Source organism: Phocoena sinus, chromosome 8 (assembly GCF_008692025.1).
Source record: "Phocoena sinus isolate mPhoSin1 chromosome 8, mPhoSin1.pri, whole genome shotgun sequence".
In the NCBI taxonomy this organism is placed as follows: domain Eukaryota; kingdom Metazoa; phylum Chordata; class Mammalia; order Artiodactyla; family Phocoenidae; genus Phocoena; species Phocoena sinus.
In genome coordinates this window covers 47168161-47182403 of record NC_045770.1, presented here as the reverse complement: position 1 = coordinate 47182403, position 14243 = coordinate 47168161, and the positions used below count along the sequence as shown (strand labels likewise).

At 39.6% G+C, this 14243-nt stretch overlaps 1 protein-coding gene across 1 annotated transcript in view; it reads left to right on the top strand.

The window, feature by feature from the left end:
- The first annotated feature begins 618 nt into the window (after window positions 1–618).
- The window catches only part of CCDC83 (coiled-coil domain containing 83), a 51036-nt gene continuing 37411 nt past the window's right edge, over window positions 619–14243 (top strand). The window contains exons 1-4 of the mRNA XM_032641694.1: window positions 619–859; window positions 2154–2247; window positions 7072–7178; window positions 9635–9719. Coding sequence (XP_032497585.1) covers window positions 7084–7178; window positions 9635–9719 — 180 coding nt within the window. The 5' untranslated portion in view covers window positions 619–859; window positions 2154–2247; window positions 7072–7083. The remainder of the gene's footprint in view (window positions 860–2153; window positions 2248–7071; window positions 7179–9634; window positions 9720–14243) is intronic.

Genomic DNA, 14243 nt, shown 5'->3' with positions numbered 1-14243 from the left:
ACTACCTTAACCAAAGGTAATTAATATTTTTATTCACTGCTTCAGTTCCCTTCCTTAAGTTCTTAATATGTATTAATGTAACAGCATTAATCATAAAACATATGAAAATGTATCTTTTAAATCAAATTCAAGAATGCCAAACAGGAGACTTATGCAGAGAGTGGAGGCCCAAGAGAGCGCCTCATTTTTGTCTTCTGGGTACAAAAGGATGAATAATTGACTCTAACTAAGTGCTCTCAGGATGTAAGAAATTGCCTTGAGGCAGAGAATGAGAACGAATGCAGATGAGGAAAAGAGGAACGTTAGCGGTTGTAGGTGTGTGATATTTTTTCCCCCTGAATTAGGAGAGAGCTGCCAAAAGTGGAAAGAGAGGGAAAGACAAAATCTATACTGGTTTTCTTAAGGTTTAGAAGCAAAAAAGTAAAACGAGAAAGAAAACAAGCCGGATCAAGGACTTTTAAAGCTGTAAGTTACCTTATAAGCATTTAGTCCAGGGGTTTGCACTTCTGTTTGGAGTTAAAAGAACTCTTACACAAAACAAAAGGAGACAGGAGAAAAGCTGCCCAGGTGGAAGGGGCTGGCAGGGGTGGCGGGGGCGCGCTGAATCCCCGTCACGCGCACACATCCCAACATCGTAGGACGCTACGCGCTGCTTGAAAACCACAGACCAGCCCTGACGTCTCATTTTACAGGGGAAGAAACAAGTGAGCGGCTTACGGTCACAACACAGAGCCCGGACGTCAAGTCTCTACACTTCTCACCACTTCCCGGTTTGCCACTGGAGGGAGGCAAGCTGGGCGAGCGCGTCTTGTGGAGTAAGCTGGGTGGCTTGCGGCGGTGACAACCCCACGGGAAGAAGGTGGGAGGGCGCGGTACCCTCAGGGAGGCAGCGCGAGACCTCGGCCTGATTGTTCCCCTTGCTGCCACCAGGTGGCGCGCCTGGACCGCCGCTCGCGGCTGTTTGGTGGTGGGCGGGGGAGGCCCTAGCTCGCCGGTCGCCTTGGAAACGGAGGGCGCCGCGGCGACGGCTGTGGAGTGAGTGGGACATGTCCGCCCGCCTGACGCGAGTACTACTTCCGGACCCATTACTGTGTATCCGCACCTGGAAGCCGTCGAGGGGAGGTCAGAAGGCTGCCTAGCCTCCTCGCTCGGCCCCGAGTCCTTCCAGTCTGACACTTAAGACTTTACGAGCATCTCCGACCCACCCCAACAGCCCTGCTGCTTACTCTGCCGCAAAATGGTCCTGGGGTCCCAACCTTCTGGGGTCCCGCGCCGGGCAAAATTCTGGGCGGTTAGGAGCCGGTGAGAAGGATTCTCATAGGCCGACCCTTCCTTTTCACCCAGGGGACACAGAGGGAGGAAGAACTTTTGATCTGATCGGAATATTAACCCATCTCTTTTTCCGCCTTGCAGTAGAACCCCTGGATACATTGCTTATTTGCCTTTCTAGATTTTCAGATCTGAATTTGATTCAGGTTTGCCCTCACAGTCTCTAGCACACAGTAGGTGCTCAGTAAACTAATGCCTTCCATTTGTATGGGGCTTTATCACTTGACAATTTTCCAAAGCATTAGAGCCTCGTTAATAACTCCGACAGGAAGTAGGAAAGATGGAAGAGAAACTGAGGGTTAGAGGGGGTTAGAGACCTGTCCGAGGTTATAAAACTCCCTGGTGGAGGAGCTAGGTCTAGACTCATCTTCTCACTGAATTCCCAGTCTGGTGAATGCCTTTAGAATGAGTACCCCGCAAACCCTGGAACCCTTCTCCGTACCAGCACAGAACCCCTCCCACTGCAGGTACCTTATAAGTGCTCCGTGTGGGCTTGATGGCGTTTCACCCTCATCCACCCAATCCATAGGCTGGTTTCAGCTTTTTGCCCTGGATGCTGGCAGCATCCTTCTAAACAGGACACTTGGTTTCTTTCTTTTATTAACTTGTTAGATTTATATAGCGGCCTATTTGTTTCCTCATTCCCCTTCTTACCCCATAATGCTCTGCTGGGCAGAGAGACTTGATGAAACCGTTGGGAGGTGGGAGGAGATGTCCCATCTGAGAGGGAAGAAAGGGTTTCTGTGAAGGCAGAGAAGGAAGATAATAAGACTGGGTGTTTATCAGTGTGTGTAATAATTGCTCATGGATTTCCTTTCCACCAGCCCCAAGATCCAGCCCCAGTTGGTCATCTTTATTCACCGCTGCTCTTTGAAGGAGAGAAGGCTTTTTGTTCTCCTCCACCATCAGAGTGTAAAGGTACTGCATGTCTTTCCATTATCCTTACAATATTCTCTTCACAGTTATGTTTCTTTTGTTTTTTGACACTTCTAAAATTGAAGGACAGTAGGAGTTGAAAAAAGTGTAGTTCCGGTTGCTAGAAAAGTTAGTGTAATATACTGCGTTTCCAACTATTTGTTATTAGCAATTCTGGATCAAGACACCAATTTTTAAGCTAAGAATCCAATATAATTTGAGATCTGTAGTTCAAAAATGTGCCACTAACCAAAGGATTTGTATTGGTAAAGAAAATACATGCTAATGTAATGCACATTGTCAGTCATGCAAGTGAAAGTTGAAAATGTCATCCATCTAGATATTTTTAAATACCTTGATTTGAATGTATAGTTATTTATCATATCTCAAAACTGGCTCTGTCTTACATTTTAAAGCTGTTTGGGGCTATATATACATAATCTATACAAAAAGAGATGGGTCTGAAATTTTGTAAAACTAACTGTTAGGTGATATCACTACTAAGAGGCTTTAAATGCATTCAGGGTTTTTTTGTTTGTTTTTTTTAACACGTGCTGGAGAGCATTTCTAAAATATTTTCAATTGTATTGAAAATGTGTTCTAGCCGAATTGAGAATTTGAGTTTAAAAGTTATTTTACTTTTCAAATTCAGGGTATATACAATGTCATGAGCAAATAAATAGGGCCACTAGGAAAGAAAGTGAGCATGCATTATTTATTTGCCAGTCAGTCATTTACATCAGACATTTATTGAACATCTAGTTTGTGCCCATGGGAGATGCTGACCTATGTGCCAACATCTGTGTTTGAATTCCCAAAGATATGAGTTGCTGAAGTAGTTACTATTCAGTATTTAAGGAGTTATGTTTTGCTGAAGATGAGTGCCTTGATAGTTAGACGTGTGCCTATTAAGTTTGCTCTTTAACAAAGGCTCTTGGAAGTACTTCATTATTATTGTTGTTGTTGTTAGATTTACATAATGTTATAGCTTGTTAATGGTAAAGCCATGAATAAACTTTAAGACTTCCGGCACCCATATAGAGACCTTTTAACTAAATTGTGCTGTCAACCCCTGATGGAATCTTATTCAGAACTTTTGTCATTACTAATGCTATTAAGTAAACATCTTCCATTTTAATCTACATTTATATAAAACATTAGCTAAAAAACAGGATCCATTTCAAACGTCTGGAAAGGTATGAGGGCAGAATTGCCACCCCTCCCAGCCTCCACAAGATTTGAAAGGAGTCGTTAGGAGGCTTCTGGATATTCATGGCTCCACAAAGTCATGAGAAAAGTCATTAGGAGCTTTCTAGGTATTGAGCCAGGATCCTGAGACTGTGCAGGAAGGGACACACTCCTTGTTTTTTGGGTAATTTTGCAAAGTCAAGTAAAGCATTATGGGATAACAGCTCATTTGAAGAAGATGGCTACTATATGTCCCTTTTTACTAAATAGACTTCTTACTTTTCACTGAGAAGCATTTGGGGAATATTTTTTGAAACATTTTCTGACAGAAAATGATTATGAAATAGTCTCTGAAAAGGCTGGATACCTGAGTCCTTCAAACACCCTCCTCACCTGCCCTCACTATATATAGTGTGTGTTATTGATGCCCAAACAGAGTTGGGAGAGGAAAAACAGACACGCACAAAAGGTCATGCCCTGGGCGAAGATCTCTCTAGCATTCATTACTTGTATGGTTTTCTCAAGCCTTTTAAAGTTGCTCTTTTTTTTTTTTTTTAGGTTCTGCTGGAGTATGCTTCTTTCTTCCTATCAGTCTGAGTAGAGATCTCACGTCTTCTACATTTTGTAACCAAGGGCCAGGAAAATTGCCACACAGAGAACAGGCACTAAATAGATGTTTGAAATTACTGACAAAGCCGATTAGGTGTCTGTCAGGAATTATTTTAAGTGAAATCTTCCTGGAAGATAATTACGTTACTTTGTGACTATTTTTCTAGAATTCTCACCTTTTACTGAGATAGAAATCCGGGACTTCCCTGGAAATCCAGTGGTTAAGACTTCGCCTTCCAGTGCAGAGGGTGAGGGTTCAATCCCTGGTTGGGGAGCTAAGATCCCACATGCCTCAGGGCCAGAAAACCAAAACATAAAACAGAAGCAAGTAACAAATTCAATAAAGACTTTAAAAAAATGGTCCACATCAAAAAAAAAAAAAGACATGCTGAGATAGAAATCCTCTAGGTGGTCAGGAACTGTAAATCCTTGTAAATGTTTATTAAAATCCCCGTTGTTTGTAGTACATTAATGCAAAAGTACATTTTGAGGCAATGTCATTAGCTCATTGCAAAAAGGCAGCTATTAAGCAGGCAGTCCAGTTGGCTTACTAATTTTCTGTAAAGTGTGTGAAACAATGAATCTTAATATAGTTTATGCACAAATCATTTGTGCTTAATGGATCTACATTTTCAGTCATATTTTATTAAAATCCTCTGCCGTGAGCTGCAGTTAGGTAACTAATTGTACGTTGGTCAGAGAGCTGAAAACATTAGAGCCAGGTAACTGAAGTAATTGGGCAAGATGAGGTCATTTTTCCTCCAGCACCAGATGGGTACCATAGGTGGGAACCATAACTCTTGATCTCTTCTATATGACTCAGAAAAAAAATTAGAAATTAATGTTGTTTTACCTTTTAAATACTTTATATTAAAAGTTTTTGTTAAATACTGTTATTATAAAATGAAACATTTGACAACATGCTATGTTTTTGTGCAACAGTCAATTTAAACATTCAAATTCTAAAATAGAAAATAATATAAAAATTCAATTCTACATCTGAAACAAAAGAAAGCAAATTTTTTTCCTAGCTGATAAGTTTCTGTGACCTGTGATGGTATAATGAAACATTTTGGTGTGTAGCTTATAGAATTATTCTTAATACTTTCATATCTGAGAAGATATCCCTTAATATATTACCGTGTCTTAATATATTAAATCTTTTTGATGTGTCACCTTTGTGATTTTCAGTTAAAAAGTATTGTAGTATGTTTGCATGCATGAATACTAGAATCTGTTAGGATGCAGAGATGAACATGCTTGGCTAGAAAAGAAAAGTCTCAGCCACAAAGACTGAGCCTTGCTGGAGGTCTGGTTATGTAAGCAGCATGTTTGCGGGGGGAAAAGTATGTTTTCATTTCAGAGAGTTTCTCCACTTTGGATCTGAATGACCTATGTAGATTGCCTATTCAGTGATCCAAATCAACGATGAAGGCTGACAGCAGCAAACCACATGGATTAGTCTTTACACCTCTCATCATACTTGGCAGCAGGCAGACATCCTCTGCCTTAGTTACCTGAAATTTAAAGAAGCATAATCTGGAGCCATAACTAAAGGGGCAGAATGCTTATTAAGCTCTTTCTATACGTCAGACACTATGCTAGGTGCTTTAAATATTAACTTATTTAATCCTTACTACAGAGTTTAGAATAAGATTTTTTGCTTTTGTTTTTGTTTTTTTGCGGTACGCGGGTCTCTCACTGTTGTGGCCTTTCCCGTTGCGGAGCACAGGCTCCGGACGCACAGGCTCAGTGGCGATGGCTCACGGGCCCAGCCGCTCCGCAGCATGTGGGATCTTCCCAGACCGGGGCACGAACCCGTGTCCCCTGCATCGGCAGGCGGACTCTCAACCACTGCGCCACCAGGGAAGCTCTAGAATAAGATTTTTGTTCTCACTTTAGGAAATGATGGAACTGAAGCTCAAAAAGATTCAGTAACCTACTCAAGGTCACACAGGTAAAAGATGGTGGATCTAGGATTAAAATATGTCTGCCTGATTCATCCACCTGTCCATTCATTCATTTGACAAGGACTGCATCTACTGTGCTAGGTGGGGAAATACAGTAATGCACAAGAATTACATCATCCCCACTCTCATGGAGTTTCCAGCCATTTTAACAAATAATTACAAAGATTATGTTCTTTCTACCACACCCAACTACTAACACACTGATTGAAGGTTAGGCACTTATTTTCTTGAGATTAATAAAAATCAAAAGATAAAAATCTGTCAAGGAAGACTATGATCTTAAAAGATGTGCATTAGTATCCATACCAAATCCACAAAGTTATTTCTGCTTCCCATAAAAATCTAAGAACCTTGGGCCTGATTTTCTTGTTTAAAAAATATTAGTTTTCATAGTTTTTATTATTAGTTACAAAAGCAATTAATAGCTGATGAACAGTTACTGTTAATGATAACAATTATTATTATCATTCTTCTTATTATTTTGCATTTGTAAACCTCTTCACCATTAAAAAACACTTTAATGTGTCCTTTTATTTGTTCTTTATAACAATCCTGGCCAAACCTAATTCTTTTGGATCCCAGTTCTAATTCTTTTGGAGCCTAGTCTCTTGGTGCTCATAGAAAGTTGTGCTTTTGTTTTGTCTTACTTTTTAAAAACTAAAAGACATATATCGAGCTGCTGTTACATGTGGGGCACTCTACCAAACATTGTGGAGACATTAAATGATTGAAAAAGTTTAGCCCTTGCTCTTAAAGAAGCTTGACAGGGGCAACAGTTGTTGATGGATAATGTAAGAGTGTGAGTCTCAGACAGTTTTGGGTGGGGGAATGCTGTACCTGGGCTAAGCACGGAACTCACCAGACTCAAGAATCCAGTTGATTCATGAGGTCCCAGCATTGTGGTGGATGTTAGCTCTCGGGACGTGGAAGCAATCTGGATGGAAAAGCCAGTTTTAAATTAAGTCCCAGCAGTGCTTTATCTCGTAAACACAAGTCAAGGGACAAAGAATTTATTTATCCTTCCTATGCCTCTTTTTAAAACAGGTATTCTTCTTTCTAGCTAAGCAACACAATGGAAAACACGTTGAAAACAAATAAAAAGGATATTCAAGACGGACCGCCAAAAGAAGTCAAATTGCCTATCAGTGAAGCGCTTCTCGACTATCAGTAAGCTTAGATTATGAAATCCCAAAGTTCCCATACATAAGTGGCAATCATTGCTGCTAAGACTCATATGAGTCCAATGGAAAATGAAGTGCTCAAAAGCACTTCAGTAGTTGTGGCTCGCGGGCTCAGTAGTTGTGGCTCACAGGCTTAGTTGTAACTGAAGGACTTGAAGTAGACCAGGAAAAGCTTGTTTGAGGAAGCGATGTTGAGCTAACCTCTGAAAGAGGAACAGGTGTTAAGGAGACAGAGTGATGGACAGAAGGCTTATGGAAAAAAGGCTGGGGTGAGGAAGAGCTTATCACAGTCTAGGAAGTGAGAAATGGCAGAGTGAGGGAGAGAGGGCAGAGCAGACTCTGGGGGTTTAGGTAAGGGTCAGATAAGCAGACCCCTGTGGAATACTTGGGCTTTGGAAATGGGAAGCCATTTATTGGAGGGCAACAAGGTTGAAAGTCAGGAGTCCACACTGCTGGTGACTAGGCCTTTGTTTAAGAGAATTGTTTTTAACAACATTCAGGGAAAAATCCATCTCCCTGCAAGACTCCAAATCTATTCATATGTTCTTTTTAGAAGATAGTGAGCGAAAGGGTCAGAACACTGAAAGAGAAACATCCATGGGAAGGGACTTTTAACGAAGTTCCCTTTATTTTCTAGATAACAATTAAGTGATGACCAGATTGTACCTGCACTCATTTCTCAGCATAACTGAAAACTTCGCTCATCTTGCCTTAGCAGAGGTGGACAAGAAGTCCAGCTCTGTGATTACAATCTGGTCTCTAATCTGCTTCCACGGCTCACAGTGATGACATCCACTTACAGCTCCTTCTCTCTCTTCTGGGTCAACCAGAGGGCAGTCTTTCTCCTCTTTAACAGAGGTTTACAAAGAGGCACACGTTTAAAAGTTCTCATGATCTAGTGAGAGACGCAAGTTGAACATTCCCATGCTTTTGTTCTCTTTCCTTTGTTAAAACTAAATAAATAATCTCATGGACTGGAACAGCCTAGGCCTTACTGTGCTCTTCCGGTGACGCTTTACTCATTGCATGTGTTCCGAGGTGACAGGACTTTTGTCACATGACAAATAGCCAGGACACCTCCCTCCACCATCTGAGGAAGGATTATCCAAGGGTCCCCTGGCAGCATCTTATATTTCTCTTATACAATCTCAGCTCCTGACAAAGAGCCGAGGGCACACAGTAGGTAGTCAATTCCAAACAGTTAACTTAAAACAAAATCTATCTCAAGAAAATAAAGTCATGAACCTATATGGTTGTTTGTGAAAAGCTGAGACTGCCAGTGTTGAACCTATAAAGTGATCATCTCTTAGTCTCTCCCCCACCCCTTATCCTCAGGGATTACACACCTAGACTCCCAGTGGATACCTGAAATCACAGATAGTACTGAACCCTTTATATACTATGTTTTTTCCTATACATGTATACCTATGATAAAGTTTAATTTATTAATTAGGCACAGTAAGAGATTAACAATAATAAAATAGAACAATTATAACAATATACTGTATTAAAAGTTATGTGAATGTGGTTTTTCTCTCCCTCTCTCAAAATATCTTATTACATAATGCTAAATCTATAAAGTGATCATCTCCAGGTAATGGTGGTTTTTATTTTTTCCTTTATACGTATTCCCCCAAACCCAGTTTTCTACAATGAGTATGGACATAGAGATAGAAATAGGTATGGATATAGTTGTGGGTTTAAAAAGTAGATAAAATTATAGATTCTTTTTTGGAATCCAAATTTGTTTTCTTTCTCAGAATTTTCAGTGGAATTGCATGGAAGAAGGAAGTCGACACATTACTAGGTTGAGGCAAATACTCAATAAACAACCTGTAATAAAAATAGAAAAGGGTTTTATACAAGCCAAACTGAGGACTATAGCCCAGGAGACACAGATTCAAGAAGCACTTGAATTGTGTTCCACTGACTATGAAATGGGGAGGCTCATATAGGCAAAAAACCACAGTTACACGTTGTTTGTCAAGAATTAGGATTGGAGCTGGCAAGAAGTAAGGGTGCTTGTTAAGCAAGGATTGGTTGGGGTCCAAAATCATCACACAGTTATAAGGGGAAACCTTGAGACCATAACGTTGCAGCTGGCAGCTACTGGCAGATATTATTCTGAAAACGTCTGGTGGTGTCTTTGAGTTTGATACAGTTCAGAAAATTCAGGTTGTCAGTGATGCAGGAATGTATATGAAACCACATCCACAACGACAAGTTTTAAAAACTTGAAGTTATCTCTCTAATCCATATTTTAGTGAGTAAAAGATACTCAGAAACACAAACTCACTTAAGATTCTTATCCTTAAATGGGTCTTTATAATATGTTTAATACTTTATTTCAATTCAAATTAATTTAGATTAATTTTTAACTTTTATCTCATTAGTTTTTCCTAAGGCAAATAATCGTAAAATACATCTTGTCTTTGTTATCAGCTGTCAAATAAAGGAAAATGCAGTGGAACGATTCATGGCTCAAATAAAGAAAATGAGAGAAAAGAACCAAAAGTATCATGAAAGAGTAAGTATAAAATTTAAAGCCAATATCTAGTCATTAAACATTTACACAAATGCTTTAAAAAATTGTAAGTTATGATGCAATGAACTCTAGGAAATTATCTTCTTTAGCCCTTGGAGTTGATAAATTTACACTATATTTAAATACATTTTTGTACATGGGAGACAAGAGGGTACTGCTGTTCTTATTATATTAATTATAATGTCAAAGGAAGTCAGCTTGAATTGTGTTATTTAGATCATGCGGACACTGAATCTTATGTTGAAAAATTTAAAGCTCTGCAACCACATTTATCTTTTAAATTCTTATTTAACCACACTGTAAAACATTGGTTCTCTATTTTAAATTTCTGTATCTGTTTTCCTTTAGATTTTCAGAGTGTGTGCATATGTAAATATTATCTGAAAAGTACAATCTCGGTTGTTAAAATGACTAATTTATTGTTTAAGTGATTTATTTTTATGAAATTAGAATAAAATGACTATCAAAGGGGTGCTGTATATGACTCTCAGGACCAACAGAAATAAAGTTAGGAAGCAGTAAATGATGCATACAACCTAGCCCTTAAGGGTTCTCATGAGTGAGGAAATACTGAGGGTGTCCACTATTAAAACATTTATTTTATATGTACCCTGAAATTTCCACACCTGTTTTATTTGGCTTTTGTCTAAAAAGACTATATCTACAAATTTTAACAGAATTTGGGTCAGAGACCTAAATTTTGCATCCTGACTGTACAACTTACTGCTGATGTCATTTTGGCCAAACTGGTGTAAGCCTCAATTTCCCCCTTGTAAAATGAGGATTCCTGTCTTCCTTATAGGGGGAATTTGTTCATTTGTTCAGCAAATATGTATTGGGCAAGACAAGCCCCTGGTGGTGATATAACTGTGACCCTGACATTGTCATGATTCTGAAGAATCAGTCACTTGCAATAGGACCTAAGAAACTGAAGTCTGTGGATGAGAGTGGAAAGGGGAAGTCTGGCTTAGGCACTTGGAGGCAGGTTCCGCATGATGTGATTCCAGAGCACGTGAGAGTGAGCTGCCATCAAGGGGCCAATGCACATCCCCTAGTGGTCAGTGTGGGAACTCCCAGGCCAGCTTTGGGATTTCCATTTGGTTGTGGAAAGGACAACAGATCAGGACTGAGGAATCACTTTCCCATAACCCATCAATTGGAGCCAGAAACAAAGTTCTTGTTTCCACGAGGATTAGCTCAAGAATGCGATAGGTCTTGGAGTCATTAGTGGACCCAGCAGTGAGGAGCATGGTAATGCAGACTCTAGCTCAACCGTATATATCTATTTCTTTCCACTTATGCTGCTATTGCCACAGTTTAAGCCACCATCTTCTCTTACCCATCTTCCTCTAACCAGTACATTTTCCACAGTGCAACCAGAATTACCCTTGGAATACGGTAAACTTTTCAGTGCTTAAAACCCTGCAGTGGCTTCCTACTGCACAGAAAGTAAAATCCATAGTCCTTCCTAAAGTCTTCAAGGCCCTGCAAAAGCTGACCTCTGCTCACTTCTCCAATCTTGTCTCCAGCCGCCCCACCCTTTGCTTACCCCTTCTTTTAAATATTAGAAAACCTAATCTTTTTCTTACTATGGTACCTTTACAACAGAAAGGCTGTTTCCTCTTCCTGAAATGCTCTTCTCTTGGCTAGCCCCTGTTCATTCCCCCCATCTGAGCTAGGATGTTGTGTAAAAATATTTCTCCATTATTCAGTTGAAAGCCCTTTAGGCAGAAGCAATCAAATCTTATCTTCGTTTCTCCAGAAAGGCCCAGCATGAGTAGATGTTCAATAAATATATGCTGAGTTGATTCACACAAACACCAGTGGGAGGAAAAAAATTTGAGGTCACAGATATTTAAATTGCTAAGTTAAACATGACTCATTAGCAAGATATATTTTTCTCTTCAGTTATGTGGAAATCGGAAATGCCCCTCTTCCTTCCTACCCATCATCTCTTCCTATGTGTTTAGTTCTGTTTAGATGTTTATTATCTTTCTTTCTCTGTTTGCATTCATTGCTCCACTACATCATTAGATATTTCATAGTTCAGTGTGTTCACATCCTTACTTCCCGACACATACTTTCACTCCTGCTATTCTGCTACAGCCGCTCTAGCAAAAGTTGTTAATGACCAGTTAGCCAGGTTCAATGGACTCTTTGTAGTCCTTTCTTTACCCCTTACTCCTTCAGCAGTCACTCCTGTCATCTTGAAACTCTTTTTCCTTTGGGTTCCAGGATATCACTCTTAAATTTCCTTCTACTTCTCTGATCATTTTTTCTTGGTTTTCATTGTTTTTTTCCTAGAACCACCCTTTAATTAGGGTATTTATCAAGGTTCTGATCTCCATCCTTCTCTTTCACTCTAAGCTCTCTCTGGATCATCTTATTTAACATCATGGCTTCAAATGCCATCTTCATGGTGATACTTCTCATATGTATACGTGACAGAATTCATAATCCTATTGAAAGGGTTCCCGACCCAGTTCCAACTTGTATGTGTGGAGGCTTCCTCTCACCAGCAAGAGAATCTCAGAGACAAACAGGGTGTCTGAGAGTTCAGCTCAACTCTGACACTACCTACCAGGAGATAGAATCAGATTCCACAGGTAAAGGGCTCAGCCCCACAAGACCACCCTCCACCTCAGACACCACCTGCAAGCCCAGGTTGTTATTTGTGCTTCTGACCGACTGGCTATAAATCAGAGGCTCGCACAACCCCTTCCTCAGGTTCAATTAATTTGCCAGAATGGCTCCCAGAACTCAGGAAAACCCATTTACTCACTAGATTACTGATTTATCATAAAAAGGATATTAAAGGATATGAATCAAAATCAACAGCCAGATGAAGAGATACATAGAGCAAAGTCCTGAACAAAGGAGCTTCTGTCCTTATGAAGCTTGGGGCCCAGCACAGTGTCACATGGAAGCTCTCTCAAAAAGGACCAAAAGACGCTCCTTGTTCCGGTTTTAATGGCGGCTTCATTACATAATCATGATTGACTAAATCATTGGCCAATAGCGGCTGATTCAATCTCAAGTCCCTCTCCCTTCCCCGGAAATCAGGGGGAGGGAATGAAAGTTCCAACCCTCTAATAATTTGGTTGGATCTCCTGGCAACCAGGCCCCTTCCCTCTCTCCCCACCTGTGGGATTCAAAAGTCACTTTCATTAACATAAACCCAATTGTTGATGGCAGAAATTTCAAGGGTTTTGGGCACTGTGGACCAGGAACTATGGGTGAAAACCAAATATAGCTAAGAAATATGTTTTAGTCATCTGAATGACCAAATAAATATATTTTTATAGATTACAATATCACAACTATAACTAAAAAAAAAAAGTAAAAACTGGTGAAATCCAAATAAAGTCTCTAGTTCAGTTAATAACATTGTACCAATGTCAATTTCCTGGTTTTGATACTGTACTATCATTAGATAAGATGTTATCATTGGGGAAAGCTGGGTGAATAGTAGATGGGAACTGTGTGTCCTATTTTGGCAACTTCTATTCTTGTTCTTGTGAGTCTTAAAAAGTTAAAAAAAAGACCATGAGATGGCCTTATAACAAAACAAAATTAATCCTTTCTTTGTAACTTAATTACTAAATTTCCTTTCTTCTATTTTATAATGTGATAATTATTCTTACCTCAAATAATAAATGTACTTCGTAAGATAAATGTCATTTTTTAGCATATTGGTGGATATATTTAAATAAATTTTATTTTGGTATGCAGCTCAAAATAATTTTTCAGACATAGCGAATTTTATAACATTGTCAGACACATTTCCTTTCTATTTGAAATTCACACAGGATTTGGGAAGTTTAATATAGATGTTATTAAATTTATATATATGCCCTATACATGCATGTGGCCTTTTAGAATATGTCAGAGCTTTCAAAGCTCTCCATGGACATCTCATCTGCTGCTTTCTTTTAAAGTTTTTTGGTCAGCTTGTTGTTTACCTCAACTTTTATTACCGCCTCAGGGAGCTGTAATGTTCAACAATTGTTGATTGTTTTTGACAAACATCTGCCTCTGATTGTTTTTGACCAACATCAATCTGGGAAAAGGCTGGTCACACACTGGGTAAGCTCTGACTCAGGTCAAATAAAGACAAGGTTTCCCAGTGGGATTTTCCAGGGAATTACCAGATAGGTCAAATAATGACTGTTATTTGGGAATTGAGCTTTGGAAGAGTTCTGTTCCCCTCACTTCTCTCCATGACCCTCAACCCCAGGCTGCTAAGTTGCTGGTTTTTACCGTAACCTTGGGCTTTTGGTTTTTAGGGCACGTTAAAATGCCACAAAGCTCACTTGTCCTTACCAAGATTCAACCATTTTTCTTGAATAAACACTCCCTGGAAGTTACTGCAAAGCCTTTAATTTCAAGAGTTCTGAAAAGTTGATTTTGACAATTTTTGCCAACTTTTTCTCATTGCTCTTATGAAGGAGAGGATTTTCAGAAGTCTTATTCCACCATTCCTGCTTACATCATGCCCAATAAGAT